Source organism: Haplochromis burtoni, unplaced genomic scaffold (assembly GCF_018398535.1).
Source record: "Haplochromis burtoni strain Fernald_Lab_line unplaced genomic scaffold, NCSU_Asbu1 Contig_468, whole genome shotgun sequence".
NCBI lineage: Eukaryota > Metazoa > Chordata > Actinopteri > Cichliformes > Cichlidae > Haplochromis > Haplochromis burtoni.
Window position 1 is genome coordinate 182916 of NW_024582829.1, and position 14194 is coordinate 197109.

The following is a 14194-nucleotide window of genomic DNA, read 5'->3' on the forward strand; positions in this document are numbered from 1 at the left end:
TAGAAGCAGAACTGAATCCTATGTGTGGAAGGGCAGTAACTGTGTGTGTATGTAAGCATTTAAACACTGCAGAGAGTAACAGTAATGGTAGAAATTCATTTCACCGAAACAATAACCTGACGCACAGTGTGACGTCAAAAAATGCGCACACCTTTGACGCTGGTTTTCTCCGTTTTTCTGGTCCACAGTAAACGCAAAAACGGAGTTTTCAAAAATATCCACCCTGGCAGGAGTTTTTAAAAATCTCCCTTTTCAGTCACCGAAAACGCCGTTTAGGTTTGGACGAAAAGTGCAAAATCTGCGTTTTCAAAAATACCCGGGTACGTGTGGACGTAGAGTTGCTGCCATGTTTTTGCTTTAGATGTTTGTATTAATGAGCAGTTGATTTAATATAGTGGCTGGTTAGTGTATATTTTTAATAATATAGAAAGGTGACAAAACAAAGCAAGATTATAGTCCACCTTAATATTAAATAGTTATAATACTTTTGTATATTTTTTATGAAGTTTATTGTTTTATTGTAGACCCATAATAGTATTTTTTCCCCTCTTTTTTTAAAGTGAGAAATCTGCATACTTATACATCACTGGAGATATTGGATTTTCTTCTTTATTTGAGTTTTTTTTTTTTTCACAGACTGCAGAGTCCAGCAGCATTGCTTCTATTTACTCAGTTTTCCTCCATCAGTGAAGAGGAGCTACAGAAATATATAAAAATGAAACTCCCACAAGAATCATTTCAAACATTTAAGTCATGTTCAGATTCGTGAGCCACCAAAGGGACAGTGGGACACTGTAGGACACCAATCACCTGCTTTGTTTTATACTGTACATATATACACACAGAGGGGAGAGAGATCAGTTGTCATAGTTGTTAGGCATTCCACTCAGTGGTGTTTATTTTTAGCTCATGGCTATGATCCCCTTTTGATGTGGACCTGTGCAATTGTGGCCGAGGGAGAGATTGTGTTCCCGTCTTACTCTAGTTCACCAAACTATACAGCACAGATAAAACAAGAAGGACCCCCTCAATGGGAAATTACAAATCAAGACCATCTCAGACATGTACAGGTAATGACTTTTTTTCCCACATGTATACACATGACTGATAATGAGGTTTGCATTTGAAGGAGGGACGCCCAAGAGGATAAGTTACAATTTACAGACACTGAAGCTGCAAAAGGCTATGTGTATACTCGGTAGATTGTTGAATATATGCCTAGATAATTAGAAATGTAAGATAAAATATTACATTGTTATTAATGTTCCACCTTGATGATGGTGTTATAAAGATGAATGGAAGAAGAAAGTTGGCGAGTCATACTCTGTGATCATTGAGAAGTTGGAAGACGACTTCCAGCTGAAAGACAGCGAGCTGGTGGATCTTAAGCTCGCTTTCAGGTGACAAACTCTTTATATTTCTGTGAGCGATCCAATCTGTATGAGTCACTATAGGAACTACATTTAAGCTGACGTGCACTCTTCCTCTGTTGGAATTCCACCTAGTTTGAATAATTCTCTGTCAGTGGTTTTATATCGTTCACAAGCAGGTGATGTTGATTTTTCTGTGGCTCAGCTCCGATGAAGCTTTTCAGAAGGTGAATGTGAGCTACCGAACAGAGAAGGGGCTGTCGCTGCTGCATCTCTGCTGCGTGTGTGGAGGTATGCATGACTACTAGAGCCTATTAATAACTCCTCAACAAAATGTGACGGTGGAGGGAAGGATTACTGTAGCCTGACGGACATTATTGTTTGTGGTGTAAGCAGCACAGAACTAAACAGAATTGAAATGAACGTACAGTGCTGTGAAAAAGTATTTGCCTCCTTCCTGATTTCTTTTTTTTTTGCATACTTGTCACACAAGTTTCAGATTCAATTCAATTCAGTTGTATTTATATTGCACCAAAGAGTCGCCTCAAGTCACTTTATACTGTAAGGTAAAGACCCTGCTAAGAGAGAGATAATTCCAACATCAGATGACCCACTATGAGCACGTGGCTGCAGTGAGATGGGGAATCGCCTTTTTAACACGGAGAACCCTCCAACAGAACCAGGCTCAGGGAGGGGTCGATATCTGCCGTGACTGGTTGGGAGTGATCATCAAACAAAAATAAATATTAGACACAGATTACCTGAGTACATAAAAAGCACAATAACAATAACAAGATTCCATTTATAAAGTGGAAAAAGAAGCCACCAAAACCTGCCTGGCTCTACATGAAGAAGTAACTGCCCCTAAGTCTAGTAACTGTTTTTGTTATAACTGCCATTGAGTCTTTCACAACAGTGTGGAGGAATTTTAGCCCACTCGTCTTTCCAGAATTGATTTAATTGAGTCACACTGGAGAGTTTAAATGGTAAATGGACTGATTCTTATTCAGCGCTTTTCTACTCTCCCGGAGTACTCAAAGCGCTCTATACAACATGCCTCATTCACCCATTCATAAAAGCACTTCTAAACACAAGTGCAAACTAAACTACATTCATTACATTCACACTCCGATGAATGCATCGGAGAGCAACTTGGGGTTAGTGTCTTGCTCAAGGATATTTGGCATGCAGACTGGGGAAGCCAAGAATCGAACCACCAACCTTCCGATCAGCAGCTGATCTGCTCCACCACCTGAGCCACAGCGACCCCAAGCATGAAGTTTAAGCATGAACAGCCTGTTTGAGGTTGCCAAAGCATCTCAGTCTGTCCAGCCTTTGACTAGACCGCTTCTAAACCTTTCAGAGGTGGGTTTGCTGGTGTTTCAGATTATTAATCTACGGCATAACCCAGGTGCAACTGAGCTTCAGGGCTGGATATTCTCCTTTGGGATTTTATGATAGAGCATTCATGGTTCCATCAATTACATCAAGTCGTCCAGGTCCTGAAGCAGGAAAGCAACGCCAGACTATAACACTACCACCACCATGCTTGACTGTTGGTATGCTGTGTTAGTTTTACAGCACACATAAGGAGACTCAAACCTTCCAAAGTCTTGCTTTTGTCTGGTCAGTCCACAAAATATTGGGATATGAGACGAGCTTCTGTGTTCATTTGGTCAGCAGTGGTTTTCTCCTTGGAACTTTCCCATCGATGGCATTTTTGCCCAGTCTCCCATTGTTGAATATTCTTCATTTGTGGATAATGGCTCTCGCTGTGGTTTGCTGCAATCCCAAAGCCTTAGAAATGACTTTGTAGCCCTTTCTTTAGATCATAGCTGTGCTGGGGTCACTGTGCTGCTTTTTCAGAGGTTTTTCCAACTATTTAAGTGATTTCCTGATTCAGCGGATCTGGCAGTAATCCAGTCTGGGTGTGGCAAGTGACATTGTATTTGAATTTGTATTCACTTGAGTTTACTGTGTCTAATATTAAATTTAAGTTTAATGATTTGAAATATATATGCAGAGAACTAAGAAATGAAGATGGGGTTAAATACTTTATCACATCACTGTACATAAAGGTTAAATATAAACGATAATAATGCAACTAAAGGCTAGAACTGTGGTTTCTCTAGTTTTTCATTCCAGTCCACCCTGTTATTTCATTTGCAGTAAATATAATGTTTTGTTGAATTCAGATATTTCACTGGTGCATAATGTGACATATTTGTGTCCAGGGAACAAGGCCCATATGCGCACCCTGATACTCAAAGGCCTGCGTCCTTCAAGACTGACCAGGAATGGATTCACTGCTCTCCACCTGGCTGCTTACAAGGTGCAGAGAAGTAAAGGGCAGTAACGTAAACTTCAAGGTGGAACCGTGTCCATGTCTTGCTTTTGTTATGCTATATGTTATCTGGTTGATAGCGTTCTAAATTTTTACCACATGGTGGAGTGCAAGTGCACACAAAGGTACTATGGACATAGCTTCATGCTTTTAGTTATTAATTGTGATAATACTGCAGATTAAAAATGACATATGCTTATATTGAACCCTGCAGGATCTGTGGAAATGCAGTATTACTGTTTTATTTGCATGCTGCAGGATAATGCTGAGCTGGTGACTGCACTTCTCCATGGTGGGTCAGATGTGCAGCAGTTGGGATACGGTGCTCTCACAGCCCTTCATGTTGCCACACTGGCCGGGCATCATGAGGTGAGAGAAAATCATCAGCCGTTATGGACCGTGTTGATTTCGTACCTTGACCTGTGGCTATTTCCACCTCCAGGCTGCAGACATACTTCTACAGCACGGAGCCTATGTTAACGTTCAGGATGCTGTCTTTTTTACCCCACTGCACATTGCTTCCTACAATGGCCACGAGCAGGTAAACTCCTCATGTTAAACTTCATGTGGGGACAGCATCTTTGTAAACACCTGTATTTGTACTCTGGGCTTCTTCTGGTCCTCTCCTGTTTTGTAGGTGACGAAGCTGCTGCTGAAGTTTGGGGCAGATGTGAATGCAAGTGGTGAGGTGGGTGATCGCCCGCTGCATCTGGCTGCTGCCAAGGGCTTTCTTGGTATTGTCAAACTGCTGCTGAGTGAGGGAAGCAAAACTAACGGTAGGACCCGAGTCCTTGAGAGGGCTCTGATCAAAACTGACATGGGTTGATGGTCTGTAAGAGAAACCTGATGGTTGATATATTGATACAAAAGCATTTAAGCTTTTTCCTTCTTCAGAAGCCACAGAGAAGCTACTTGAATTCTAAATTTGAATTTCCTCTAACATTTGTATTCTCCCCACCAGTGAATGCCCAAGACAATGAAGATCACGTCCCCCTCCACTTCTGTGCTCGTTTTGGTCACCATGAAGTTGTCCGCTTTCTTCTGCAGGGCAGCTTTGATGTACAGCCTCACTCTGTGAACATCTACGGGGATACGCCGTTACACTTGTAAATCATCTGCAGTGTTAGAGGTCTTCTCTGAGTTTTTGGTACATGACATGAATTGCAATCAATGCTATGTTTCATCAGGGCCTGCTACAACGGCAAATTCACAGCCGTGAAGGAGTTAATACAGTACTCTGGTACAGACAGTCTTTCAAAGGAGAATATATTCAGTGAAACAGCACTTCACAGGTATATTTAGCTTTATTTATAGTGTGCAAAAACACATTTCACAGTGAACGTATTGCTCTGAGGTGATGTTAAATTCATATCTCATGTCACAGTGCATGCACCTACGGGAAAGATCTGGAGATGGTCAAATTCTTGTTGAGCCAGAATGCCATGAGCATCAACTATCAGGGCAGAGATGGACACACAGGTGAGACCTCGTTTACTAATTGATTTGTTAATTTCTTTACAGTGCACTGAGTTTCATTACTATCTGTGTGTCCTGTGGTGTTGTTTAGCTCTGCACAGTGCCTGTTTCCATGGCCATATCCGCCTGGTACAATTCTTGCTGGACAGTGGTGCAGACATGAACCTTGTCGCCTGCGACCCCAGCAGGTCCAGTGGAGAGAAAGACGAACAGACATGCCTCATGTGGGCTTATGAAAAAGGTCTGCTTAGACTATTATGAGCTCGGCAAGCTTGGGAAGCTGAAATAAATGTTGCTGCTCACTTACTATTTTTTCCAGGTCACGATGCCATAGTCACCTTATTAAAACACTACAAACGTCCAGATGACTCTCCTTGCAATGAGTACTCTCAGCCAGGAGGGGGTTAGTCACCACTTGAAATATATTATCTGGATTAAAATCCCCACATAATCTCCTGTTAATGTGTCTGAACATGCATCTCTTCCAGATGGCTCCTACGTCTCTGTTCCGTCTCCTCTAGGAAAGATCAAAAGCATGACTAAAGGTACTGAGGTGGAGTGAAGCACAGCTGATTTCCAACATCGCTGACAGCTCACGAGGCAGTGCACGCCACGTCTGCTGCCAAACGAAGGGGTTTAGCTGCTGATAATAACACTTGGTGTCTTTTGCTGTGAAATTGGGGGTGGTGTAAACTACAGATGCGTCTCCAGCATAATAAATTGATATGAATTTGATAAAACACAGCTTGAAACTGTGTAAATATCAACGTTTGAAATTGGAAAGCTACATTTCAGGGAATGATATAAAGGTGTCAAATGTTTTACTCAAGCCAAAATTAACTGATTTAAATGTATTTTAATTGCTATACATGCCATATGTGCCATCTATCCTGTGACCATTATAAGAATGTTATTTGATTTAAACCTTTGCAATGCTCTTAAAATAACACATCAAAAGAAAGTGTGTCTATTGCAGGTTCAACAGGAAAATGTGCAGGCATTTAACATAAGCAACATTGTGCCTTGTAGGGTTAATGATTATTTAAATGTTCCTTTCAGAGAAAGCAGAAGTTCTTGTGCTCAGGGCCAGTCTTCCATCTCACTTCCACCTACAGCTGTCTGAGCTGGAGTTTAATGAAATTATTGGATCGGGTGAGTCTATTTCCTGTTGTTTTCTCCCCCCCATCTAATGTGCTTACAGATCTGATATTATTATGTGTGTCCCACACAGGCTCCTTCGGAAGAGTCTACAAAGGCAAATGTAGAAATAAAATTGTCGCCATAAAGCGGTATTTATTCACACAGCTGACGATATGCTTTTGGATTCATCTATTAGAAGGTGGAAAGATCTAATTGACCCTTGAATCTTTAATGTTTTCTGTAGTTATCGAGCGAACACGTACTGTTCAAAGTCAGATGTAGATATGTTCTGCAGAGAGGTTTCCATCCTCTGTTGCCTCAATCATCCCTGTATCATCCAGTTTGTGGGAGCATGTCTGGACGACCCCAGTCAGTTTGCCATCGTTACCCAGTATGTGTCTGGAGGCTCATTGTTCTCCCTGCTGCATGAGCAGAAGAGGTGAGGAAGTTTTTGTGAGTTACTTTGGGAATTATCATGTCTTAGCAATTTATCTGAAACCTTAACCATACACTACTACTTAACTCTAACCTGGATAGCATAAGTTAAGAATCCCAATATGGGCCTTTACTTTTTGTCTCTAGACTTCGAACATTCTGACTGAGTAAATCGATTTGTGCCAGAACAACATAAATATATAAAGTATGCACACACAAACCCAAACAGTTCAGTTAGAGCTCTCCCCTTCTTCATGCACCATTACCGAGTCATCTTTGCCATTACATACAAACTCAGCATTATAGATGCTACATACGTTCTACTATCTATTTCTAGTAATCTACTTCCAAATTAAAAAAGGAATCCTAAATAACTTAGTAGAACTCTGGTGCAGTGAAGTAATAATCGTCCTTATAAACAGGTTGTAAAAAGAGGTCAGACTACTTTAGGTAGTTACTTTGAGGGGTGTGCACGGCGCAGTTGACTATTTCGGGTCCCATTATCATCCTCGGAAGTGTCCCCTCACCAGTCTCTTCCCCTCAGCCTGAATCATCATTGATCCAGATGAAGTGTTCTGCTAACTGTGTGGCCAGGTGATGTCTTTATAGGCTGTCCTATTGATCTGTGTAAAGAGCTGTGTGTGATTGGCAGGGGTCATTGATCTAGTACTAAGTGGTTGCTGCTTTAATGATGTGTCAATGGACAGGCTTATCGACCTGCAGTCCAAGCTCATCATTGCCATTGATGTGGCCAAGGGCATGGAGTACCTGCACAACCTCACACAGCCTATTATCCACAGGGACCTCAACAGGTAGGTGCCACAGTGGAAACGTATGTGCTGGAATGGAATTGGAGAATAACTGTTGTCACTGCAAATAATACATGTCTTCCTTCCAGTCACAATATTCTGCTATATGAGGATGGACACGCAGTGGTGGCTGATTTCGGAGGTGAGGCCATAGATGATGTTTTCTTTATTCTTTTCTATTTGTCCAACTAAAATGTTACAAATGTTATTAGCAACAAATAAAATAACTTCCAGTAACGTGATAAATGTAAATGCTATAAGAACTTTTCCAATCATAAGCTGATTTAAAAGGTCTACCTTCCCGACTTGGTTTTCAGTCGCAAAAAACACGAGGAGAGCTGGTCGTAAAATTAGCATTGACCCATCAGCAGGACCGGTAGCTACTCCTTTGTGCAAGAAGGAACTGCCAGAGCTCCGCAAACATGATCTCCACTAGGCTGCTCTTGCATATTTCTGAAGCGAATAGTGGACCGGCCAGTTGGGTTATTTTCTGGAAAATACCAGTGGAGCTACACGGTGATGGGGTTCAGCACAGATCCCACTAAAGGAAGTTGTTTCATGCTAATGGAGTCGATGTCCAACAGTTTGATTAGAAACATACGTATGGGGAAACTGGTTGAGGCTGTTTTCTGGGCTCTGGGAGTGTTCCTCCTGTTTCTCTTTTCACAAAGCAGATACTGGTCCTCCTGCTGGGTTAATGGGCTCCCAGTGTTGCTTCCATACTCTTGAAACCGTGTTGGAAGACTCAGCAAACCTTCTTAAAAAAATGTATTAGATAAAAGTTGTCTTGCGGGACTGCATTAGGGATTTTTAAAAACTCATCTAAAAAGCTAGCAGAGGCTTGATGGCTAATTTCTCGCTTTAATTTTGCAGCAGTGGTTAAAATTAGTAAGTTTAGCCTTGAAAAAAAATGAAGGGCCAGCACTCATTTAACTCAAAATCAAAATAAAAAAAAAGTCCTACAAACAATAAAAGATTTGGTTCCAGGCTGGTCAATGCTGACACTTTCTGCTGTTCCTACGAACAGATCAGATCCATCCACTGAACCGAGGTTTGATGGCCCAGAGCTCCAGTCGAGCATATACATTTTTAACCAGTCCATCAGAAAAGTTTATTAACAATAAAATCTGCTCTTGATCTGTTCAGCACACTTAGCCTGACTTGGTCTGTCATGACGAGTAGCTCAATATTTATCTAATTCTAGGTTCACTTACCCAGGAACACTTGTGCTGCTGTTACTTTTCATTCTTCAGCCTGTAAATTACATGATGTTATAAATGTCGTTGCCTTTCTCTGCAGAATCCAGATTTCTACAGTCTGTTGAAGAGGACAACATGACCAAGCAGCCAGGGGTCAGTGCTGTTTGCTCTTTCACGTTTACTTGATGACAGGTGCAAATTCTCATGGAATGAGTTTTCTCCCCTCTTTAGCCAAATAACTCTGACACCATCTGCAGCATCCATGAAAGACTGAGTGACTTTCAAAATTTAAAGATAAAAAGTATAAGCTGTTGTTTTGTTGGACTTCAAGTGAGTGCTTTCTCTGGCAACTGCCATCAATTATCTGCCAGCTAAAATAGAAAAGTGCCATCATGCAGAATTTGTATGAATGTGCTGACTCAATCCTGCACAGTGCTTGGCCTGCAGTTTGGTGTTAAGTGTGTTTCATCTCCGGGGAGCTGCCTGTTATGATGATCTACTTGCCCTTGCTGGGACACAGCGTTTATGGTTTTAATTGGGCTTCATTTTGTTTGCATACGTGTGTGCTGCCATTAAAGTAGACCAAATTTTAAAAATACACGTCCGTCCTCACCTCTTGAGCTTTCAACAATCTTTATCTCCACATGTGTTTTGGCAGAACCTGCGCTGGATGGCTCCTGAGGTGTTCACCCAGTGCACTCGCTACTCAGTGAAGGCGGACATGTTCAGCTACGCCCTCTGTCTGTGGGAGCTGCTGACAGGAGAAATTCCCTTTGCTCACCTGAAGCCTGGTCATTTTTCATCAAATGAGTTCAAACAGAAGTTAAATCAGTGACATCTCGTATTGCAAAATTAGTGCCCGATTCATACATTAGCCAAAAGACTGTCCACGTGGTATTTTAGAGTTTTCAGACTTTTCAAGAAAACATTCAGTAAATGCAAAGACATGAGCTAGCTCATCACCTCAGTGCAGAAATGTCTGATAATTAGCAGTAAACAAAGCATGCATACATTCTACTTGCACTACAAACAAATACTAACCACCACAAAAGTAAAATAGATCACAAAAGCAGTTCAGATAACACTTTTTACAGCTGAATTTAAGATATTTGTTTTCTCCTTAGCTGCTGCTGCAGCAGACATGGCCTATCATCACATCCGGCCTCCTATTGGTTACTCCATTCCCAAACCCATCTCTGCACTTCTGATGAGGGGCTGGAACTCCTGCCCAGAGGTAAACGGCCTGATTGTGCTGAAAAGTAATTACTCGGATAATAATAATAATGGATTGCATTTATATAGCGCTTTTCGGGACCCCTCAAAGCGCTTTACAATGCCACTATTCATTCACTCTCACATTCACACACTGGTGGAGGCAGCTACGGTTGTAGCCACAGCTGCCCTGGGGCAGACAGAAAGAAGCGAGGCTGCCATATCGTGCCATCGGCCCCTCTGGCCATCACCAGTAGGCGGTAGGTGAAGTGTCTCGCCCAAGGACACAACAACCGAGACTGTCCGAGTGGGGCTCAAACCGGCGACCTTCCGATTACAAGACGAACACCCAACTCTTGAGCCACGATCGCCCCGCAACTTGTTCTTAAATTACAGCTCGTCAGGATATACTCAACTATTAAGAGCTTTATTGTATTAAAATATAAAATACTATGATGTCATCCATATTATATCAGCCATTACTATATAAACATAATAAGGCTGTGAGAGTCACAGGATGCTGAGTCAGCTGCTCCTTCAGTGCACAAGCAGCAGTAATGAATGAGAGAAGCTGATCCCCAGATGACAGATTATTGCATCGCTGTTCACATCTAGGAGTACTCAGGACACTGATGATCCTCCCTCTGTGCTGTGGTGTTTATAACTAGCTGGGATTCCTCTTCTTTTCTTCCCCTTAATGTTATCACACGGCTGATCATGCGGGCACATTTTCCTCTCAGTGGTACATCGACTTCCTGTTTGCTAACTAGTTATCTGTTTACTTTTGTGATCCGCTTGTCCCACTTCAACGTCATGGAAGCATTTATTTAACAAGAGCAGGCTGCCACAGGATCTTACATGCAGGCTTCTGTCCTGGTGCCTCACCTGTGCAGTACACTGGTTCTCACGTGGTTTTCACACTGGGACATGCTGTACTGTAGATTTCCAGATGAACGGCTGTGACATCTGTGTAATTTAAACTTGTTGAAAGTGCAAACTGTTGCTTTTGAAACATACATATGTACATTTTTTTAAATTTCCTAAAGTTAATAATAAATTGCTGTAAAACCTTTTGAAAACATAACGTAGGGAAAAGGTTTTTAAAAACGTGTATTCCATTTTTATATATCTTTAAGTGTTTCCTAAATGTTATCCTACATTTGTTTTGGTCTTGGCTTCAGTCATTGACATGCAGACAGATGCTCTCTCTGGATGTGATGTATAATTGAACAGCTTTGCAGGGTGGCAGTGTTTGTTCTCTTACAGCGAGGCGAGAGATCTGAGGGCTGCTTTTAAAAGCACAGGTCACCTTTGCCTCGTGTGTGGGTGGACTAAAATAAGCAGAATATACACGCCAGTTTTGGAGAGAATACACCTGTGCATCTTTTTGGGGATAGGCCTGATGCATTTCTGAGTGTTTATAAAAATGCTAAAATAAATATAGTTTCTTTTTTCTTTTGAAATTTTAGGACAGGCCTGAATTCTCTGAAGTGGTTTCCAGCCTGGAGGAATGCCTGTGCAATGTTGAGGTATAATCTGCCACATATAATTAAATGCCTTCTGCTGTGCATGACATGCATGTTGTAATAATGACATTTTCTCTATTATGTATCACAGCTGATGTCTCCAGCTTCCAGTAACAGTAGCGGCTCCCTCTCTCCCTCCTCCTCGTCTGACTGTCTGCTCGGGCGAGGAGGACCCGGCCGGAGCCACGTGGCCGCCCTGCGCTCTCGTTTTGAACTCGAGTATGCTCTCAACACTCGCGCCTATGCTTTCTGGACCCAGAGGTAAGACAACTCGAGTGTCTCCTTAAACAGGTGGGAATAATTTACTGCACGGTAACCACACTCGCACTCATTTGGTCCTCTGCTGCTGGCCAAAGCCCACTGTGCTTAATATCTTAATTCTCTAACATTTCTTTCTGGCTAAGATGGACGCGTTTTCTTTAGTTTGCTAGCTTTCTAAGTTTCTGATTGCTCCTTTGAGAGCACATCCCTGCCAAGGCCATAAAGAAAGTGGATCTCGAGCCAAACCAATATTTAGAAAAGGCCAGTTTTGAGATGAAAATATACAACAATGTATATGTGAGTATATACAATAAAAACATGTCTGGGCTTATTCGACAAGAACATGTGATGTAAAAGCAAATCCTGTAAACACTTTCAACAACTGTCATGCTGATAACAAGCAGGCAAATTGAGCAACTCCATTCAGTGGGGAGTGGAGTTGCTCGGATACCAACCAGGAAGCAAAGGAAAGCAAATGTAATAAAACAGTCCTGTCATTCTGACTGTGAAAGAAGGCCTCTGTTAGACACTTGTCTTTGAGCTTGTTTGTGTGTGTGCATGAGAAGAGTGAGAGCCTGGTAACAGTCAATATGGAGTACTGAAATTAGACAAGGCCCTCTTTGTAAATATTGTCCTACAACAAAAAAACCTCCTCTGCAACTTTCAGCCACATTTAGTTTCATGTTTCACAGATCGTAAATATATTGTAAAAAACTTCAGAAATCGGAGCAATGAAGTCAAATTCCTTAACCTAAATAACCTTTTCCTATTATTATGTCTCCTTATTATGAGCTGGGGTTGCACATTTATACCTGTCATGAATTTTGTATACAGCACACCTGCAGAGAAAGTGAAAGTAGGCAGCTATTGAGTCTGACATTACATATTGAGTTTCTTTGCTTGGAGCTGCCTTCATCTCATCTGTCTTTCTCCCTGTAAATGCAGCAGTATATATTCCAAAGTATTGTTTTCCAGTAGATTAATGAACAAATGCTGAGGATGTTCTTTTTAATTTCAGTGAGCGGCGCAGAGCATCTGGAGGGCTTTCACTGGAGGAACTAAGAAGGAGCATGCAGTTCTCTCCCATCGATCGAAATGGTTTGTGTGCATAACACAGAGTCAGTAACACTGTATGATTACACAAATTACTTTTTAAGTAGATCTCTTGCATTTCAAAACTTTTGTGTTAGTGCTTGTCATCATTCTGAACTTGAATGTGGCCCAATTTTTAACCCGTTTTTAAAGCGGCTGGTTTGGTATACAGTCACTGGCCACTGCATTAGGTGCACCTGCTGATGCAATGCAAACCTCTAATCAACCAAGCAAATACATTTAGGCATGTAGACACGTTAAAGCGGACCTGCTAAAATTCAAACCGACCATTAGATTGATGAAGAAAGGTGACTGAAGTGATTTTGAATGTGACATGGTTTGATGGTGCCAGACTGCCCAATTATTTTCAAAGCTGCTGGATTTTGTCACACAACCATCTCAAGGGTTTATAGAGAATGACCTGGAAAAAACAGAAAATACCCAGTGAGAGGCAGTTTTATGGGTAAAATGCTGTGTTGGTGCCAGGCGTCAGAGGAGAATGGCGTGACAGGAGGGCAACAGGAACACAGATAACCACTTATCGATCGTTGCTCAAGAGTTGGCAGTTCGTCTTGTAATCGGAAGGTTGCCGGTTCGAACCCCGACTCCGACAGTCTCGGCTGTTGTGTCCTTGGGCGAGACACTTCACCCCAGTGTCCGGCAGCCTCGCCTCTGTCAGCTGTGGCTACAATGTAGCTGCCATCACCAGTGTGTGAATGTGTGGATGACTGAATGTAGTGTATACAGGCCATTTACCATTGCAGCAAAGAGCCTATAACAACAGAGAGAGTCACATTGTTGGCAGACAAGTATGAAACTGTTTCCTTGAGTCTGCTTGTTGAATCTATGGCCTGAAGAATTAAGACAGTTTTGATGGCAAAAAAGAAGAATTCTAGCAAGGTGTATCTAATGAATTGGCCCATCAGCCCTTGAACTGTTATTTGTCCTTCTTAACCACCACATTAAAAAAAAATCCTTGTTGTTCTCATCCTCAGGGTATGTGTCTGATCCCATGAGCACCATGAGATTCTGTTCCTCCCTCAGCAGCAGCGGCAGCTTTGAGGAAAGTAACTGAACCCTCCCCGAGCTCCAGACTCTGTTATTATCATCTTATTAATACAGATAGTTGTGTATTTTGTGACATTTTTGATGTAATAAATAAATCTTTAGAAACTGCATATGATGATAATTGAGGTTACCTGTTATTTGGTTATAACATACAGTCTATGCATGATCTGTTTGTGAACTGAAACTTAGTTACACTGTTTTTTAAAAACGCACATGTAAAACAAAGTTTTCTCTTTATTCTTGTTCTTGATGATAAATTTAA

At 41.7% G+C, this 14194-nt stretch overlaps 1 protein-coding gene across 2 annotated transcripts; it reads left to right on the forward strand.

Annotated features, from left to right (window-relative positions):
- Nucleotides 1–198: 198 nt before the first annotated feature.
- tnni3k (TNNI3 interacting kinase) lies at nucleotides 199–14169 on the forward strand. 2 transcript variants are annotated; one of them, XM_005946497.3, is made up of 26 exons: nucleotides 199–320; nucleotides 637–1070; nucleotides 1292–1400; nucleotides 1576–1661; nucleotides 3605–3702; nucleotides 3973–4083; nucleotides 4157–4255; nucleotides 4352–4490; nucleotides 4676–4820; nucleotides 4902–5006; nucleotides 5099–5193; nucleotides 5282–5431; nucleotides 5510–5593; nucleotides 5679–5735; nucleotides 6250–6342; nucleotides 6422–6479; nucleotides 6575–6769; nucleotides 7473–7577; nucleotides 7664–7716; nucleotides 8874–8926; nucleotides 9432–9564; nucleotides 9898–10007; nucleotides 11455–11514; nucleotides 11603–11772; nucleotides 12791–12870; nucleotides 13860–14169. In XM_005946497.3, the coding sequence occupies exons 2-26, from the start codon at nucleotides 1031–1033 to the stop codon at nucleotides 13937–13939; spliced, it is 2508 nt and encodes an 835-aa protein (XP_005946559.1). In that variant the 5' UTR covers nucleotides 199–320; nucleotides 637–1030; the 3' UTR covers nucleotides 13940–14169. The 2 variants fall into 2 exon arrangements, with proteins under 2 accessions (XP_005946559.1, XP_005946560.1); XM_005946498.2 differs by having other exon boundaries at nucleotides 199–1070.
- Nucleotides 14170–14194: the final 25 nt, after the last annotated feature.